Source organism: Macaca fascicularis, chromosome 19 (genome assembly GCF_037993035.2).
Source record: "Macaca fascicularis isolate 582-1 chromosome 19, T2T-MFA8v1.1".
Taxonomy (NCBI): domain Eukaryota; kingdom Metazoa; phylum Chordata; class Mammalia; order Primates; family Cercopithecidae; genus Macaca; species Macaca fascicularis.
Genome location: NC_088393.1, coordinates 65,308,453 through 65,328,733, shown reverse-complemented (window position 1 = coordinate 65,328,733; position 20,281 = coordinate 65,308,453). Strand labels below are relative to the sequence as shown.

Here is a 20,281-nt window from a genome sequence, read left to right as displayed (position 1 = left end):
CTGTAATCCTAGCACTTTGGGAAGCTGAGGCAGATGGATCACGGGGTCAGGAGATTGAGACCATCCTGGCTAATGTGGTGAAACCCCATCTTTACTGAAAACACAAAAAATTAGCCTGGTGTGGTGGCACGTGCCTGTAGTCCCAGCTACTTGGGAGGCTGAGGCAGGATAATCGCTTGAATCTGGGAGGTGGAGGATGCAGTGAACTGAGATTGTGCTACTGCACTCCAGCCTGGGTGACAGAGCAAGACTCTGTCTTAAAAAAAAAATTGCTAAGAGTTACCATTATGACCTGTAATTGAGACTACTGAAATAGATTTACATGCAAGGTGTGTAAAAACAGTAAAATGTGTTTTTTATAAAAAATTATAAGAAGGCATGGCAATGTACATTTTGCCTAGGGATAAAGAATTTCTTAGTAGATAAAATACAGCTGAAGGTTTAAGCAAATTGGGGCAAAATTGCAAGAATTAATCTTGCAAAGGAAACTCTGTGTGAACATATTGACAAAATTCAAAAGGGTATTATATGATTTTCTGTAAATTGAGCATTGATATAAAAGCGCAAGAAGTAATTCTTAATGCACGAATCTACTCTAGCAAAATTTGTAAAGGGTTATAAAAGGTTTGTGAAAATATCACCTCATTGTCAAATTGGTTAAGATTGGATAGAACTGCCTATAAGGTTTCATTAAAAATTGTGGTTGACATTAATAGTACACCAATGTAAGGGTGAAATTTGGCTTTCTCTCTCTTGAACACAATTTTCATGTAATAGTAACAGCTAATGAAAGGTTTTTGCTTTTTCAAATTTTTGAGTCATCATTTTGGCAAAATAAATAACATAGTAATCTGGAATTCTATTACATAACATCAAATATTTTAAGCCTGTTAACATATTTAACAGACTTCCACAAATCAATTGTCTTTCCTGACACCTAGCTTTTAGATGCTACAGAGGGCCCCCGGGGGCATCTAGAAAAGAGGTAAGCAGGATTATTTGACATGTTTAGTTACATGGGATTGCCAAAATGATGTCTAATCTTCTTCAGGTTATATTTCAGTAAATACTGTTAATATGCGTTCCAAAATTGCACAGGATTTTGAAAATTCTAATGTCAGAGTATATGCTATCAACCACAATTAAGGTTGTTATGTTAAGTTATTGTAAACCACAGAGATAACCAAATTTTTTGGTCAATCATGTTTTTGACTAACCACTCTGGACATTTTGTAATTTACAGACAATTGTTATCTTGTTTTAATCCTCTTCAAAATATGATTCATAATCAGATGTAGGACTTTAACACGTATTCTTAAATGCAGGTTTCTGATAACTGAAAAACATACAGGACTCATGAAAAGCTAAAATGTTTATAAATATCAAGCAGAACAACAGTTAACAGAATAGGCTGAACTAATAGAAAAACTGAAATAATATTTTTGACTTTCTCTTGGAACATTGCTGATCCTTGTTTTGTTTTTCAGAGTCAAGGAAACCTCTTTTGAGCTAGCTACAGCCTTTAACAATAGAGTAAGGTTTACTTCTGTGAACAAAATTTGGAACATGTTTGTTTCTCTCTGCCTTATTTGTTCTTTAAGGACCACTGCAACATGGTCTTGGGAATTATACTTCAAGAAGCCTATAAGGTTAAAGGATGTTTATACTCACAGTGATATAGGAATAGCACTGGGTGGTTGCAGGATGATGGAAAACTTCAAACAATAAATAAAAACAAGAACTAGGCAAATAAACCACAGGATAACAGAAAACCCAAAATAAGAGAGAGAATGGCCAAAATCCCAGTGGGGATGACACGTCCATGACTCTTCTGGGCAAAATCAAATAAGAGAGAAAGGGGGCAGTAACCAGGTGCATCCGTGAATTTCCCTCCTTTTCCAGAATACGTAATAATTATTCCACTCTCTAATTAAAGAAACACTCAAAAAATAGGAATGCTGTGTGGTCACAGGAGAAGGGGGAAAACATCACGCTATTAAAACTAGCTACCCAAACAAGGGGACTGGGCTGATGAGACCTTAACAAACTGGACGGGCGCTAGGCTGCCCCATGATGCTAGATTTGACCCATTTACTACCCCAGACCTAATTATACACTTATCGTCGCATTAAATCACACATCCACCAGTGCCAGGCCAAGCCAAGCACGCCCACATTTAGTATAAAGATGGTTGGAACCCCAATTCTAAGAAATTTCCATCTTTTCCTAGAAAAACCTCATGATTATTCCACCCCCTAATTAGAAGAGCCCATAAAATTAGAAACCCAAACTCCATTGTGCATGACCCGCTCTCCCTCGTTCGTCCGCACTTCCCTCCTCTCTTGGGAAAAGTACACTCTTCTCAGAAATGTGTACTTTTCCTTCTCAATAAAAGCTTTTCGCCGTTAGCTTCATTTTGACTTGTCCCCGAATTCTTTCTCGCAATGGTGTCAAGAAGCTGGGCTCCGGAAGTGGGGGGGTCTCACGGCCCCTGGAGACCTTCCCGAGCCCTGGGCAACACCAGTCCTCCCAGAGGACGCAGACGTCCCACAGAGGGAACCCCATGAGCACGTCCCGGGAGTGGCTCCACACAGGAACGGGGATCCAGATCGACGCCAGTCCCAGGGACAGTGCCTGGGGTCAGGGTGGAGGAGGACGCAGTAACCAGGCGTAAGATTTTACTGGTACATGGGAATGTCACTGGGTCACTCAGAGGAGGCAAGCAGGGAACCTCGAGGCAGGGCCCCCTTTATCAAACTCGCTCACCTGGGTGCCTGGGCGAGTGCTCACAGCCTGCTTGTAGGGACGTTGAGGCATCCGAACAATAGGAAGTTTTAAAAATGTACAATCCAGTGTGTACACTTGCTCCACTAAGATCATCTGAGATATACACAATCATGGTGTGCATCATAAAAATGGAAAAAGAGCCAAGTCTGGCCCGTCACCGGACAAGACTACATTACCCAGAAGGTAGTGGGGCGACGCGTGCGCCGGACCAACGTCGGCACAGGAACAGGCGTGACAGGCGGCCGCGACACAGGGGCGGGACTTCTGGCCTCGCTGGCGTGGACGTTTGCGGGGTGGCGCGTTGGTCCTCACTCTCGGAACTGTGCTGGGAAGGATGGTGGGGAGACTGGGGCTCACCCGCACCGTTGTAGGACCCTGGGTAGGGTGTTGAGTCCGTGGGAGCTGCCCCACGCGGCCTCGTCCTGCCAACGGTCGGATGGCAGAGGCGAAGGACGCAGCGCAGGTGAGCAGATGGGCTCGGCTCCCGCGGCCAGCCGGCCTCAGCGTGCCGGGCCCGACGAGCGGGAGGACGGCGTTTCGGGGTCCTCCGCAGTGCAGTCCCTGCCGTTGCTTCTCAGAGGCCTAGAACGGGGTCGAGCGGCCCCGAGTCCGGAATGCAGCCCCGGGGTGGCGTGGGGAGCGTCCCCGTTTCTGGGGTGCGTCGTTGGGGTGTGCAATAGGGCTTTTAGGGACCCGGAACACCTCACAGGTAAGAGGAGCGACCGCGGTCCTCCTTGTGACTTCCAGCCGTGTCCTTTCCCGGGCCTGCGACCTTGAACAAGTCCCGTTACTGTCCTCGTCCTTCATTTTTGCACGCGGAAAGTAGAAATATTTACTCTTTCCCCCCCTGGGTTGAGGAAGCTTGAACGGCTCCCTGGGTGATGTGTGTGTGTCCGTTGCAGTGCACAGCACGGTCCGGGGACGTCGCTCAGGATGTTGTTTCCGGAGATGCTCCCTGGGCCTGTGCTAGGTTTAGAGACTCAACCCCAGCAGGAGTCTGACCCTCTGGCCTCCTTGGCCTCCTGTCTCTACAAAACGAAGGGCAGCGGCTGAAGGAGGTGGGAGGAGCGTTTTTGCAGTTGCTGCTATGCCAGGGCAGAAAAGGTGGTAGGGCAGGCTGCGGAATTTGTCTTTCAGTTTGGGGCAAGTGACGCTGGGTTGCAACTAACTATATTTTCCTGTTTAAGACATTTAGTTACAGGTGAAAAACGAGTCCATTAAAATGTTCAGAGGTGATGGTATGTAGGATGTGGTGTCCCTTTGGAGATAACACATGAGGCCCAGGGTTACTCTCTAGCAGTCACCCTGATGACTTTCATGATAGCCCAGATTACTGTCAGCTCCTGTCGTAGTTGTTGATTTCTCATCCACATCTCCCTCCCTCGCTTTATTTCCGACTCCCTCTGGTGTCCACTGCTTAAAGAGGCCTCCTCTGTTGCACTGTTTAAAGCTGACCAATCTCTTTGGTCTCCTTGCTCTGTTTTCTTGTCATCGGAATCTTTAAGGCCATCTGACATTGCCTTACTCATTTATTTAGTTGCCTGTTTACGATCTTTTTCCCACCCTGGAATGTGAGTGCCTGTTGCTTCCTGCTCCCAAGACTCAGAACAGCCAGGCTTAAGTACATACATTGTACTTAATAAATGGTTGTTGACTGAATAGGCCTCTCTTTCAGGGACTCCCATCACATTTCCAATAAATCCGCCCCCTCCCGCCAGCATGGTCCGCAAGGCTCTGCTTGGTCTGCAAGGCTCTGCTTGGTCTGCCCTTTTGACCATATCTTCCTTCTCCTCTTCCATTCTCCCCTTTCTCACTGCATTCATCCAGGGAGTCCTGAGCTTGCCAAGTTCTTTCCCATTTTTCAGCCTTTGCCCTTGCACTTCCCTTTGGCTAGGACATTGTTCTCAGGTCTCTGCAGGGCTGCCCCTCCACACCCATCCTGGCAGTGCTGGCTCTAGCACCCCTCACTCCCACCTGCCTGCCCTCTGGCAGCTTGGTGAGGTGTTTTAGTGGTGCTCAAATGCTGCTTTTGCTTTTTAAACATGAAGCTGTGTGTGACTTCTAAAGCTCCCTGAGCCTTTGGTTGCTGGCTGTGAAATGGAAGTGATAACGACATTTACCTCTGGGCCTGTCAGGGATTAATAAAGTTCCCAAACACATCAGGCACTTACATGTGCTAGGCACACCACTGATTGCCTAAGTAAACATTTTCTGTTTAGTTCTTAGAGCTGCCTGCTGAGGTGGGAATAATTATTGTGTTGATTCGGAAATCGATCCTTAGGGAGATCATGTGACATCATCATGGTCACATAGCTGGGAAGTGTCAGATTTATTTGCTTTACCACAGCTAAGGAAGGTTTAGCTTGACAGGGACACAGTGAGGACCAGAGGACTTAGTGAAGGGGGTCTGCACCTCCACACCTGTGGGTATTTCTCGCAAGGTGGAGACGAGAGACTGAGAAAAGAAATAAGACACAAAGTATAGAGGAAGAAAAGTGGGCCCAGGGGACCGGCGCTCAGCATACGGAGGACCCACACTGGCACCAGTCTCTGAGTTCCCTCAGTATTTATTGATCACTGTCTCTATCATCTCGGTGAGGGGGATGTGGCGGGACTATAGGGTAATGGTGGGGAGAGGGCCAGCAGGAAAACATGTGAGTAAAGGACTCTGTGTTATAAATAAGTTTAAGGAAAGGTGCTGTGTCTGGATGTGCACATAGGCCAGATTTACGTTTGACTTTACACAAACATCTCAATGTAGTAAAGAGCAGTATTGCCGCCAGCATGTCTCACCTCCAGCCATAAGGCGGTCTTCTATCTCAGTAAATAGAATGTACTATCAGGTTTTACACTGAGAGACATTCCATTCCCAGAGACAGGCAGGAGACAGATGCCTTCCTCTTATCTGCAAAGAGGCCTTCCTCTTTCATTCCTCCTCCTCAGCACAGACCCTTTATGAGTGTCGGGTTCGGGGACAGTCAGGTCTTTCCCTTCTTGTGAGGCCATATCTCAGGCTGTCTCAGTGAGGGGAGACCTTGGACAATACCCAGGCTTTCTTGGGCAGAGGTCCCTGCAGCCTTCTGCAGTGCATTGTGTTCCTGGGTACTTGAGACTGGAGAATGGTGACGACTTTTACCAAGCATACTGCCTGCAAACACATTTTTAACAAAGCACATCCTGCACAGCCCTAAATCCATTAAACCTTGAATCAATACAGCACATGTTTCTGCAAGCACAGGGTTGGGGCTAGGGTTACAGATTAACAGCATCTCAAGGCAGAATAATTTTTCTTAGTACAGATCAAAATGGAATTTCATATGTCTTCCTTTTTCTGCATAGACACAGCAACAGTCTGATCTATCTTTCTTTCCGCCACACTTAGCTGCTGCTGTTGCTCTCTTACCATGGCTGGATTAGTATCAGTCATTTTCCTCCATTCTTTTAATATGCCAGAGCACTTACTGTCTGCTTCCCATAGTCCTCATGGGATTGCCATTGTTTGTGTCATCTTCAACAGCTTCCCATAGAAGGCATTTCTCTCAGGCACAATTGTGTTATGTCAAAAGGCAGTATCTGCCTCCCCTTTGAGTCCTGCACGGAAGTCAGCCCTAAGGAGACCTAGTTGATTCAGACCTGGATCTCTCTGCACATTGACTAGAGACTGAGTGACAGGTTCTGATCCTATCCGACAACACAAGGCCAATAGCATTACTTCTGTTGAACTTTCCAGATGTTGGTGACCTTCAAGGATGTGGCTGTGACCTTTACGCAGGAGGAGTGGAGACAGCTGGACCTGACCCAGAGGACCCTGTACCGAGAGGTGATGCTGGAGACCTGTGGGCTCCTGGTTTCACTAGGTAATGGCTCACCTCTCATCCCTGAGGAGGACCCTAATCTTCTTCTTGATTCTTGGTCAGGCAAAAAGGTCACTGGAACTGCCCACCTTTCTCTTCACAGACCCTGCAATTTTCTGGTCCCACCTCTTCCTGACTAGTCTCCCTTTGTCTGCATCAGAGATTGTTGGGGTAGAAAATGTCCTTTTAACACAAACCCTCACTCCAGTGCTCAGCCCATTCTGAGGTCCTTAATCCAGATTGCATAAGAAGGAAACTGGTTGGCCATCCTGGTGGGGTCAGCTGTGGCCACAGCCCTGTTAAGCAGAGGCCATGGGGGTTGGGCTGTTCTTAGAGAAGGGGGTGAGTCAGGCAGCCCCCCAGAAGACATTTGTCCTCAGTGCCCCTCGGATATCTTCCTAAGCAATATAATCTGTAAAAAGGCATGTGGGTGCCTGCATGGCCATTAGTTGTTTTCTGATGCTGGATACCCATGCTGTGTTGATCCAGAAGGTGTTTTTAGAGGGTACACAGGAATGTCCTCAAATGGCATGGGTTGATACCCTGATGAAGCCATTCCTTTTACTTTCTTTGTCCAGCATGCTAATTGTTGTCATAAAAGTCTCAGATTGGCTGGGTGCATTGGCTCACGCCTATAATCCCAGCACTTTGGGAGGCCGAGGCAGGTGGATCACGAGGTCAGGAGTTCGATACCAATCTGGCCAAGATGGTAAAACCCCGTCTCTACTAAAAATACAAAAATTAGCCGGGCGCGGTGGTACGCGCCTGTAATCCCAGCTGCTCTGGAGTTTGAGGCAGGAGAATTGCTTGAACCCAGGAGGCAGAGGTTGCAGAGAGCCGACATCACACCATTGCACCCCAGCCTGGGTGACTGAGCAAGACTCCATCTCAAAAAAAAAAAATAAATAAAAAAATAAAGTCTCAGATCAGCGCTGAGTCTTTCATTTTCCTTTCACTGCCCCAGTGCAGTTCATTTCTTTTTTTAACAGAGGGGACAGCCTCCAACTCAGCCCTGAGAAAGGTACATGGGCTTGCTGGGACTTAGTGGCATTGTTTTGATTTTGTTGTGATTGCAGACTTCTATTTGTAGGAAGTGAAATTGACTTTCTCATTTACCACAGCAAAACAAGGTTCCCTTTTAGAATACAATATTTAACAAAAATGGGTCAGGATAAAGAAGTTATTAGAAGTGATGGCACACTCCAAGTTCATTTGGGAAGGTAGACATCAATCCATAGATGACAGCTGAAATAAGTTCTAGAAAGAAAAATGAGGAGAATTTAGGAATAAATAAGCAGAACATCATAACCTATTGTGGGTGTTCCAAAGAGGGCATCTCAGGAAGTGACAGTGGAGCTGAGACCTGAAAGTTGAGTAGGAGTTAGCTGGATGGAAGGAGGTAGAGGAGGGGAATGGTGTTCCAGGTGGAGGAACCAGTGTGTGAAAAGTGACAGGGAGCTCAGCTCATGTCACTTTGGCTCATGGAGAGCCAAAGGATCATCTGATTCACTTTTCCCACAGCCCTGTCCCAGAACTCAAAGCCAGGCACATAGCACACATTGGTGGACCTTACTGTGACATGTCTGAAGGAATCCTGGGCTATGGTTCAGAATCTCCCAGTTGGGTATTTCTGTGGGTCCTTGTACCTCAGTCACTGGTTTTCCATACAGAATCCTGTCTTTTACTCACCACATCTAGTGGAAAGCATTTGGCTGCATATAACAGAAAACCAGATCAAACTGGCTTCACCTGGAAGGAAATTCACCAACTCGCCTGATGAGAAGCCCGAGGTGTGGTTGGCTCCAGGCTTGTTCAGTGCCGCAGCCCCGTGATGCCATCAAGGATGTCAGAGTTCTTTGTTCCTTCTTCTTGGTTCAGGCTTCTGTATTGTCCTCAGGCTGGCTCCTCACAGGGATGCTGGATGCTGCAGCCTTGACTGGGGCAGCCGGCCCCCATGGTCAGCCCCTCCTCCCACCTTGGAATAAATGCTTTCTTTTCACAATGAGAATCCAGCTTTGGTCACCTGCCTAATGAAGACTCTTGCATTTACCAATTTATTTCAACCAGTGGTTTTTCTTTTCCTTTTTTTTTTGAGATGGAGTCTTGCTCTGTCATTCAGGCTGGAGTGCAGTGGTATAATCTCAGCTCATTGCAGCCTCTGCCTCCTAGGCTCAAACAATCCTCCTAACCTCATCCCCTTGAGTAGCTAGGACCATAGGTACACACCACCATACCTGGCTAATGTTTTATATTTTTGGTAGAGATGGGGTTTCACCATGTTGGCCAGGCTGGTTTCAAACTCCTGGTCTCAAGTGATCCTCCTGCCTCGGCCTCCTAAAGTGCTGGGATTACAGCATGAGCCACCATGTCCAGCCTCAGCCAGTGGTTTTCAGCTCCATCTGGGTCCCAGAATTTTGGGGGGCACATTTTGAAAGTACTGATGCCCAGGTCTCACATGAAGAAATTGTGTTTCATTTGGTTTGAGGTTGGAATCAGGCATCCCCAAGTGGTTCTGAAAGCATGAGGTGTTTGAGAAGCAATGATTTAGATTCGTTAGAAAATGCCTTCTTAGGCCAGGTGCAGTGGCACTTTGGGAGGCTGAGGCAGGAGGATCACTTGAGGCCAGGCACTCGAGACCAGCCTGACCAACATTGTGAAACCCAGTCTCTATTAAAAATACAAAAATTAGCCAGGTGTGGTTTTGCATGCCTGTAATCCCTGCTACTCGGGTTGGCTGAGGCACGAGAATCCCTTTAACCTGGAAGGCAGAGGTTGCAGTGCGCCGAGCACTGCACTCCAGCCTAGGCAATAGAATGAGACTCTGTTTCAAAAAAAGAAAGAAAGAAAATGCCTTCTGGAGGAAGCGGCTCACCTTTGCAGTTTCCCATGGCTGTCAAAGTGTTGTGTGCCTGAACAATGTTGGCTTCCATAGACGGAGATCATGGGCAGTGGGTGTTGTGTAGACAGATAGCACTACCCTCCATGGCAGTTGTAGCCCAACAATGGGATTTGTACCTGTCTTTATCTCCTTGGCTGCTATAATAAAATGTCATGGATTGAGTGGTTTAAGCAGCCAGAGTTTATTTTCTTATGCTTCTGGAGGCTGTGAAGTCCAAGATCAAGGTGTCGGCAAGTTTGATTCCTAATGAGACTTCTCTTCCTGACTTGCAGATGGCTGCCTTGCTGTGTTCTTACATGGTGGAGGGACACAGGATAGATCTCTCTCCCTCTCCTCCTGTTTTTATAAGGCCATAATCCTGTCAGATTAAGGCTCCACCCTTATAGCCTCATTTAATCTTAATTACCTTCTAAAGATCCTGTCTCCATATTCAGTCACGTTGGGTGTTAGGGCTTCAATGTACGACTTTTATGGGGAACACAGTTCACTCACTTGATTTTCAGGTCTCACATCAGCATTTTGCTTACTTTGGTAGCAGCTTCATTCATGTCTGGCCCCTGTCATGAAGTCCTAGGCAGGATGGAGAGACTTTCATTTTCTCATTAGATTACCTCTATTCTATTTCTTTTGCTATCAACAGGGCATCGGGTTCCCAAACCAGAGTTGGTCCACCTGCTAGAGCATGGGCAGGAGCTGTGGACAGTGAAGAGAGGCCTCTCACACCCCACCTGTGCAGGTAAGCAGCCACCAGCTGGTCAGGTGGAGTCATGGCAGTCTTCAGAATGTGAGGGCACCACCACCTCTGAATTTCTGTGTGAAACTGCTCCTTGTGGCCTCCTGGGGGCCTGGTTGTTTCTGACTCACTTTGGGGTATAGTGTCCATCATCAGGTGAGCACTGAGCCACACAATTATTCAGAGACACAGTTACCTTCTGCTGTGAACAGGAATCTTTATGGTTGCTCTCGCTCAATCGAGCTGGTAGAAGGCGAACAAGAAGGGGAGAAGTCATACCCCGTTGTACACATATTTTGCAACCACATAATCTTGACAAGAACTAGGCGTTTGGCCACCTGGATGCTCAGGACTGACAAATGTGACTTGGCTGTGTGCCCATGGAAAAGAATTAATGGATTTGGCTTACATCACCTCAGGCTCCTCTACTCAAAAAAATCAGAGTGATATAATTTCTGTGTCACTGAGTTGTTAGAGGATGTAGAGATAACGCATGACACTGCTTAGTTCTTGGTCCAAAGGATCAACAAATGTCAGCTAGTTGATATTATGCATGAACAGTTTTAATCATCATAAATGTAGTGTCACACATTTCTTTCTGGACTCAGAGAAAGAGGATTTTCCTCCCCTTGATATTACTGTCGGCATTATGCCCTGAATCCCACTCTTTTCCACCTTCTCCATCCACTCATGCATCCTCCAGTTAGACCATCAGAGACTCAGAAGCAGCCCTTTGCCCCATGTCTTCCTGCCCCTCTTGTCTTGAAAAACACCAATGTGACATTTGGACTTCCCTGCCCTACATATGTGCTGATGAGTGTAGCTGGAGTCATCTGCCTTGTGGATTTGTATCACCACTGAGTCATGGGCTCTCCCCTTGGGCTTCTTGGCCAGCCCCATCTGCAACCCTGTGTTCCAAATACCCCCCTTCCCTTTCCCCACATCTCCACTTCAGTGTCTCAGAGGCACCTTTAGCTCCTGATGCCTAAAAAGACACTCAGTTCAGAGAATGTCTTACTATCCAAGCAGGTTAGAAGGCTGGAAACATGCCACATAGCTCCTGGACTCCACCTAACTTCATCAAACCCAGCATCCATTCATCCCTAGTCCTGCTCATTTTAAATGATCCATATCTCCTGAGTCCATCACCTCCACTGCTTTTCTTGGCTCCTTCACCAGCACCCTAGTCCAGGCTCTCGTCATCTTTTGCCTGAGCCTTACCAGAGGCTCCGAACACGTCTCCCCGCATCTGCCCCATTCCTCTGGGCAGCTCTTGTCCCTGCACCAGCTCCTGCAGCCACTCAGATGTGTTTCAGATTTTCAGCACTTCCCCAGCAGCTGATGTTTCAGTATATAATTAATTTCATGTTAAAAATAGGATGTGTGTTTAATGTTCTTAAAGATTCATCTGCTCAGTCTCATACCTGGCTTCTCTTGTCCTCTGTGGAGGAGATCTTACCTCTAGTCACGGTCAGTGTCTTTGCCAGTGGCTGCATCACACCTGTTGTGTTCTCAGGGAACTTGCTTTTTAAAAAAATCTCTGCTTTGTCTGTGCCTTCAATTTCTCTATATTCAACATAGAAAGTGTGCTCAATACAAAACCAGAAAGTGAATATAAGTTTAAACAAAAAAAAACAAAGTGTAGTCAAATTGCTTACACTTGGGGGAAACAGACAAAATGCTTTTTCACTTACAATACCCTGTAACTTGTGTTGGCCCCACTTGTAAAGCCGAGCTTCTTGGAGTTGTCTCATGTTTGGAAGAGATGTTTACACTTGACTTTAATATTTTTCTGTTTAAAATTTCTCAAACTAAAAAAAAAAAATCTTATGTACACAATAATAAGTACAAATTTGAAGGGCTCAGCTTAAATTTTTACATTTCTACAAATTGAATTCTTCATCTAGGTCAAAATTTACAATATTTCCAGCGCCTTGGCAGTTTCTGTCACCCTGTCTTTGTCAGTAGCTCCTCCTGCAGTGGGAGCCACCGTTTAGACTCTCTCCCTAGGGATTAGTTTTTAATGTTGTGAATGGGCATAATTGGAGCCCCAAAGCATTTTCTCTTTTGCGTATTTCTTCTTTTCACCATCATTGTGTCCATGAGCTGGGTTTATCCTGTATGCTGTGTACGATAACATTGTGTGAAAACATCAGGATCTATTTCTTCACTCTCCTATTGGTTGGCATGGGTATTTTTTACATTATTTGGAGATTATGAAGAATGCTGCTATGAATACTATTTTCCATAATATTTAGTGGATATGAACACTCATTTCTGTTGCATATACACCCAGGAGACGACTGGTGGAGTCAAGAGACAGATCTGTGTTTAGATTTAAGTCAAACCCCCAAATATTTTTCCACAGTAGCCGCACCATTTCCCATCCCCACCAGCCAGATATGAGACTGCTGCTGCACTCGGGTCTTCTAAGCATGTGATGTTCACTACTTTATGAAGCACAGCTGCTACGTTCTTCAGATCACAGCAGTGAAGTTGTTCTTGCTCGTGTCACTTCCTTTACCCAAATTGCCCAGTGTAGCAATGAGAATAATAATAAGGGTAATGTCCCACAATTTTTTTTTTTTTTTTTTTGAGACGGAGTCTCGCTCTGTCGCCCAGGCTAGAGTGCAGTGATGCGATCTTGGCTCACTGCAAGCTCCACCTCCCGGGTTCACGCCATTCTCCTGCCTCAGCCTCCCAAGTAGCTGGGACTACAGGCACCCGCCACCACGCCTGGCTAATTTTTTGTATTTTTAGTAGAGATGGGGTTTCACCATGTTAGCCAGAATGGTCTCGATCTCCTGACCTCGTGCTGACCTCGTGATCTGCCTGCCTCGGCCTCCCAAAGTGCTGGAATTATAGGCGTGAGCCATCGCGCCCGGCCAATGTCCCACAATTTAATGAACACTTGTGCTGCATCAAGAACTGTGCATTTTCTCATTTAACTTCATGACTCTTAGTTGAGGAATTTGAGACCTGGTGGAGAAAGTCATCCTCCAGTATCAACCCACTTGACAGACGCAGGATTTGAACTGAGTCATTCTGTCTCCGGTACCCTCTTGTCCGCCATGCACTGTGCCTCCTGACACAGCAGAAACTTGTCAGATCTTATCATTGCTAGGCCTTTTGTACCATTTGTTCCTGTGTGTCCTTCTATCCCTTTTGTGCTGGATCTTCATTCTCTTCCTCCAACTCTAATCACCCTTTTATATTGGTTTCACCAGGCATCTGGTGCCCAAAGGGTGAATCAACCCATTTTTACTTCCTCATCTTCAACCCATTTCCCACTTCCTCTCTCTCGCAATAATTCTGGCTTCTCTTGTAGGACTCAGCTTATGGGACACCTCCTCTAGAAAGCCTTCCATGATCTCTTTTTCTTTCCAATCTTGTTAAGTGCCACTTCCTTAAACTCTCATAGCACCAAAAGGCTTCAGTTCTTTTTCTTTTTCGAGACAGAGTTTCACTCTTGTTGCCCAGACTGGAGTGCAGTGGTGCAATCTCAGCTCACTGCAACCTCCGCCTCCTGGGTTCAAGCGATTCTCCTGTCTCAGCCTCACAAGTAGCTGGGATTACAGTCACGCACCACCATGCCCAGCTAATTTTTAATTTATGTGGGTACATAGGTGTACACATATTTGGGGCACATAAGATATTTTTATTTAGGCAAACAATGCATAATAATCACATCAAGGTAAAGGAAGTATCTGTCACCTCAAGCATTTATCCCTTCTCTGTGTTACAAACAATCCAGTTATACCCTTAGTTATTTTAAAGTATGCAATAAATTATTGTTGACTATAGCCACCCTGTTGTGCTATCAAATACCAGGTCTTACTCATTCTTTCCTAACTTTATTTTGGTACCCATTAACCATCCTCACTTCCTCCCTACTCCACCCTACTGCCCTTCCCAGTTTCTGGTAACCATCTTTCTACTCTCTGTCTCCATGATTTCAATTGTTTTGATTTTTAGTTCCGTCCATGTTGTCGCAAATGATAGGATCTCCTTTTTTATGGCCAAATAGTACCCCATTGTATATACACACCACATTTTCTTTGTCCATTCATTGTTGATGGACCCTTAAATTGTTTCCAAATCTTGGCTATTGTGCATAGTACTGTAGTAAAACATGGGAGTGCAGATATCTCTGGGAGTGCAGATCTCTCTTTGATGGACTGATTTTTTTTTTCTTTTGGATATATACCTCCACTGGGATTGCTGGATCATATGGTGGCTCTATTTTTAGTTTTTTGAGGAATCTCCAAACTGTTCTCCATGGTAGTTGTAGTAATTTAAAATCCCACCAACAGTGTATGAGGGTTCCCTTTTTTTCCGCATCCTTGCCACCATTTGTCATTGCCTGTCTTTTGGATAAAAGCCATTTTAACTGGGATGAGATGATATCTCATTGTAGTTTTGATTTGCATTTCTTTGATGGTCAGTTATGTTGAGCAGTTTTTCATATACCTGTTTGCCATTTGTATGTATTCTTTTGAGAAATGTGTATTCAGATCTTTTGCCCATTTTTAAATCGGATTCTTAGATTTTTTCTTATAGAGTTGTTTAAGCTCCTTATATATTCTGGTTATTGATCCCTTGTCAGATGGATGTAAGGGTTCAATTCTGGAAGCAAATGCCCCTCAGACAATGTCATCAAAACTCTATTATCTCTTCCTTACTCTGAACTGTAAAGAGGAATGTCTTTACTCCAGATCCTCTGTCCCCTGGTCCAGCCTGATCTCCAGATTTTCCCTTTAATGGTGTCAAGGATACAAGAACCATAAGAAGTATTTGGTAGCCTGGGTTAGAGATGTAAAAATGCAGCAGTTATCATAGGCACTGTTTTCATCTTAATTTTCCTACTGAAGTGGTTATTTTGTGTTTTTCTATATGTAATCACTAAAAGACCCCTCCTTTGTTTGTTGATGCCCTTCAGGTGACAGAACGCAAGTTCATACCAGAGAGCCAACCACTTACCCGCCAGTCTTATCTGAATGGGCCTTTCTCCGGGGAAGCCTGACTGTGGCATCTTCAACCTCAAGTGACTCGAGGTTGGGGAGATCTAGGGATAAGGAAGGGCTTTTGGGAATGACACCAGAGACAGACCTCCACAAGGAGACCCATCCTGGGAAAGCGAGCCTTGAAGGTGAAGGTTTGGGGACAGATGATGGTCTGCACTCCAGGGCATTACAAGAATGGTTATCAGCAGATGTTCTCCATGAATGTGACTCACAGCAACCAGGGAAAGACGCCTTGATTCATGCAGGGACAAATGCCTACAAATGCAAGCAGTGTGGGAAAGGTTTTAACAGGAAGTGGTATCTTGTTCGACATCAGAGGGTTCACACTGGAATGAAACCCTACGAATGCAACGCGTGTGGGAAAGCCTTTAGCCAGAGCTCAACTCTCATTCGGCACTACCTCATCCACACTGGGGAGAAACCATACAAGTGCCTTGAGTGTGGAAAGGCCTTCAAACGCAGGTCGTACCTTATGCAGCACCATCCAATCCACACTGGAGAGAAACCCTATGAGTGCAGTCAATGTCGAAAGGCCTTCACCCACCGGTCTACTTTCATTCGCCATAACAGGACCCACACCGGAGAAAAACCCTTTGAGTGCAAAGAATGTAAGAAAGCCTTTAGCAATAGGGCCCACCTAATTCAACACTACATCATCCACACTGGAGAGAAACCCTATGATTGCATGGCGTGTGGCAAGGCCTTCAGATGCAGCTCAGAACTCATACAGCACCAGCGGATTCACACTGGGGAGAAGCCCTATGAATGCACCCAGTGTGGGAAGGCCTTTCACCGGAGCACATACCTCATTCAGCACTCTGTCATCCACACTGGGGAGATGCCCTACAAGTGTATCGAGTGTGGAAAGGCCTTCAAACGCAGGTCACACCTTCTGCAGCACCAAAGAGTCCATACATGAGAGAACCCTATTGTTGCAATGAATATAGCAAAGCCTTCACCCACTGTCCTTATTTTATCATTCATAATGGGACCCACACTGGAGGAAGAAGCCCTTCGAGTGCAAAGAATGTCAGGAAACTTCATTTTTTTCCTCAGCTCTTTAACTAACACACGAGCAGTCACTTTGGAGAGAAACCCTGTGAATACAGTGAATGTAAGGATCCCTTCAGTCACCACTCAGTTCTCACTGCAGAAGGATTCATGCCAGAGGGAAATGTGGAAGGCACTCCATCAACATCAGAGGACTCAGGCTGGAGAAACATTCCAAATATAACTCTTAAGGACAGTCTTTGGCCAGAGGAAAAATCTTACTATCCGAGCATCATAATGAAAAGTTACTACATAATTGTCATTGATGTGAGAAAACTTTCTGTGACCAGTTTCTCACTTACTTGTCCTATAAAGAGCCATGCTGGAATTTGACCCACCTCGGGATTTTCTCTATGAACTTATGAAAACCTTCGGTCACAGGTATCTTCTTGCTTTATGTCCTTACAGACTTCCCTGTAAGATCAGTTTTATTTTTTGGTAGGGGAATGTTTGAGAAGTAAAGGGGTTTTATTCCCCCCCCCCCCTTTTTTTTTAACATACATTCACTGCCATCCTTTGTCAGAGTTGGACAGTGAGGGCAGCTCTTCAAACATTTCTTGGAAGCTGACTTTGATCCAGACCTCTCTGGGAGGATATCTATGAGGAGAGTAATTCTTTGTGAGAAATATGAAGGCTTATGTCATGAGATTCTTGAATTTACAAGAAATTAGAATACTGAGAATGTCTTCATGTGACACTTCTATTTTATATCTAGGGTGAGAAGAACCCATGTACAGATGGCCACATTAAAATGTGCACCACTTAAGACTGTTTAAGGCTTTGATTTTTTAAAATAAACATTATTTTTTAAGAGATAGGGACTTGTTCTGTCACCTAGGCTAGAGTGCAGTGGAATGATCATAGCTCCCTGTAACCTCGAACTCCTGGGCTCAAATGGTCCTCTTGCCTCAAGTTTCTGAGTAGCTTGGGATACAGGCATGCACCACTATGCCTGGCTAATTTTTGTAATTTTAGTAGAGACAGGGTTTTACCATGTTGGCTGGGCTGGTCTGGAATTCCTGGCCTCAAGTGATCCACCTGCCTTGGCCTCTCAAAGTGCTGGGATTACAAGTGTGAGTCACTGCAACCGGCCTTAAATTATTTTGTATAGATGGGCTCTTGCTGTGTTCCCCAGATTTGTCTCAAACTGCTAGACTCAAGTGATCATCCTGCCTCAGCCTCCTGAAGTGTTGGGATTATAGGTGTGAGCCACCACACCTAGCCTAATAAAGTTTCAGATGCTCAGCACTCTCACATTTTCCTGATTCCATTCTATTTGTTGTCTTTATTTTCTCTGGCAACATAGTGATCACTTTGTACTTGCTTGGCCCTTTCAGGTGAGTCCTAATTCTTTCTGGTATTTCTCAGGTTCTTTAATCCTGTGTAGAGAGGTATTTTCAGGTCTCCCTTAGCATATTTCTAGGAATTGAATTACAGCTAAAACAGGCAAAATAAAACACACAACTAAGATGAATCCATGGTAAACCCAGTAAACCCAACAAAACAACATGGCATCTCATTGTCTGATCTTGTAAACATTTGTGTGAAGTTTTACTACAAAATAAAGTGCCTAGCATTTTAACAGGTGAATCAGGACATATGTGTGCAGGTTTACGTGAGTTTCATAGTTAACCACCAGGACCTTATTCCCTTGGTGCTAGCACTGAACATGGTAATTAGTTTTGTTTTGTTTTGAGATGGAGTCTCACTTTGTTGCCTAGGCTGGAGTGCAGTGGTGCGATCTTGGCTCATCGCAACCTCTGCCTCCCGGGTTCAAGCAATTCTCCTGCCTCAGCCTCCCGAGAAGCCGGGACTACAGGCATGTACCACCGTGCCCCAGCTAAGTTTTGTATTTTTAGTATAGACAGGGTTTTGCCATGTTGCCCAGGCTGGTCTCAAACTCTCGACCTCAGGTGATCCACCCACCTCAGCCTCCCAGAATCCTGGGATTACAGGTGTGAGCCACAGCACTTAGCCTGAATATGGTAATTTGAAATTCCTTTTGTGAGATTTTCTTTTAGTTTTCAAGCTACATGAGACAATGTTAGGTTAAAACATGTATTGTGTGAAAAACAGAAAATTATTTTCTCACTTTGAGTTTTCCTCACAAACTTTTAAAGCACTGCATATGTATTTCATGTTTTCATAGTGGGCATGTACCTTTTACTGTGGTCCTTTTGCACATACTATAAATACAATTCTTGGTGAGTTAAGAGTTCTCTGTTTTTGTTTTTTCAGGACAGAGTGCACAGTTTCCTTTCCTCTGGGAAGGAGAGTTGACTCTTGAGGACCACCACCCTCCTGCATCCTCTCTTTGGAAGGCTGCATGTATTGTAGCTGTGGCTGTACTTGTACCTAAGGCCCTGGGTTCAAGAGAGTTGGAGAAATCCCTCTAGAAACATATTGGCTGTCATCAAAGGGTTCTTTCCAGGCCTGAGGACCTAGGCCCCAGTTTGTCCCAAAGCAGGAGTGACGTTTTCCATGGGATAAAGGACAGCCTGGGGTTTTTCTTAGCTTTCAACTCTTTCTGTACAGTCTTAAAGTGTTTGGTAAAAGGATCTACTATGAACTTGCTGCTGTGATAGGCAAGAATCTCATGAGACACCTGTCATTTAGCTCCATGGCCACTCACTGTTGTGTTCATATTTGGAAGAGTAGGATGCAGTGGATGGCTGGGCTATGGGTCCTACCCTTGAGCAGGGAAGGAACTTACTGTCTAGTATAGGAAAAACACATGAGAACAGGTGCAATATATTGACCTAAACTTGTTTAGCAGCCATTTTTAAGTCAGTAAAAGTTATGAACTTCTATATGTTTTCCACAAATACTCAGTTTATGACTGAGGTAAAAAAAAATTTTTTTTTTTTTTTTTGAGACGGAGTTTCACTCTTGTTGCCCAGGCTGGAGTGCAGTGGTGCCATCTCAGCTCATGGCAACTTCTGCCTCCCGAGTTCAAGGGATTCTCCTGCCTCAGCCTCCTGCGTAGCTCTGATTATAGGCGCCCACCACCACGCCCGGCTAAGTTTTTTGTATTTTTAGTAGAGACGGGGTTTCACCATGTTGGCCAGACTGGTCTTGAATTCCTGACCTCAGGTAGTCCACCCGCCTCAGTCTCCCAAAGTGCTGGGATTACAGGCGTGAGCCACTGTGCCCGGCGGAGGTAAAGGTAAAACATGTTTTCTTGTTCATGTTTGTTATTGTAACTTTGTTACATTTAATGAACAAATTAGATAAAAAGCACTATGCTCTTATGGTGCTTAATCTGTGAGAAATGATTGTGGGGGTGGGACTAGTTATGACCATTCACAGTTGGTGCACTTCAATTAGTCTCACAGAGGAAATGTGGACGGTGAATTCACTTGGCAAGTCAGTCATGCAAAGACGAATTAGAAATCTTAATGTTTGTAAGCAGACAAAAAATGTGTCTGGAAGGATTCTCACCCAGTTAAATGGTATTTGCTCCTTGGGTGTAGAGGGAGGGAAGGGATGGGGCAGAGGGGAGTGTCAGAGTGAACATTCACTTTAACTTCATGCACACGTGGAAATGTTTGAAATGTTCACAGTAAATTTTATAATTTCAGAAAAACCACTTAAGGTTGAAAAGAGAAATTTAAGAAATCGCTGATGGAATAAAAACATAACAGAACTAGAACATTGAAGGAAATGAAAGCAGGAAGGAAAGCACCAGAAGTGATTTGGAAGAGAAAGTCTAAAATGAATGTGAACAACAGAGTGATCAGAAGAGTATAGAGAATTAATAGTTTCTTTAAACAAGCCATCTCACAATGGAAGCCTGTTTATCTTGAAATTGCTGTGATTACTATTCACTCTGCCTTTGAAAGAACTGCAGAAATTCATAGGGCAATGTTAAGTGTTTGTGTCTCCAAAAAAGATGTTAGAGTCGTTACCCTCAGAACCTCAGGTAATCATGTTA

General features: G+C 45.0%; 1 protein-coding gene across 4 annotated transcripts; it reads left to right on the top strand.

Moving 5' to 3' along the window:
* The first annotated feature begins 3,044 nt into the window (after positions 1-3,044).
* ZNF550 (zinc finger protein 550) lies at positions 3,045-20,001 on the top strand. Of its 4 annotated transcripts, XR_010583167.2 has the most exons (6): positions 3,045-3,250; positions 6,518-6,644; positions 10,181-10,276; positions 15,213-16,728; positions 18,586-19,513; positions 19,929-20,001. XR_010583167.2 is itself a non-coding variant. In XM_045379123.2 (4 exons), exons 1-4 carry the CDS (start codon positions 3,224-3,226, stop codon positions 16,214-16,216), a joined length of 1,254 nt encoding a protein of 417 aa, XP_045235058.1. In that variant the 5' UTR covers positions 3,045-3,223; the 3' UTR covers positions 16,217-17,595. The 4 variants fall into 4 exon arrangements, 1 of the variants encoding a protein (XP_045235058.1); XR_006694273.3 differs by lacking the exon at positions 18,586-19,513; XR_006694272.3 differs by having other exon boundaries at positions 18,586-20,001.
* The last annotated feature ends 280 nt before the right edge of the window (positions 20,002-20,281 follow it).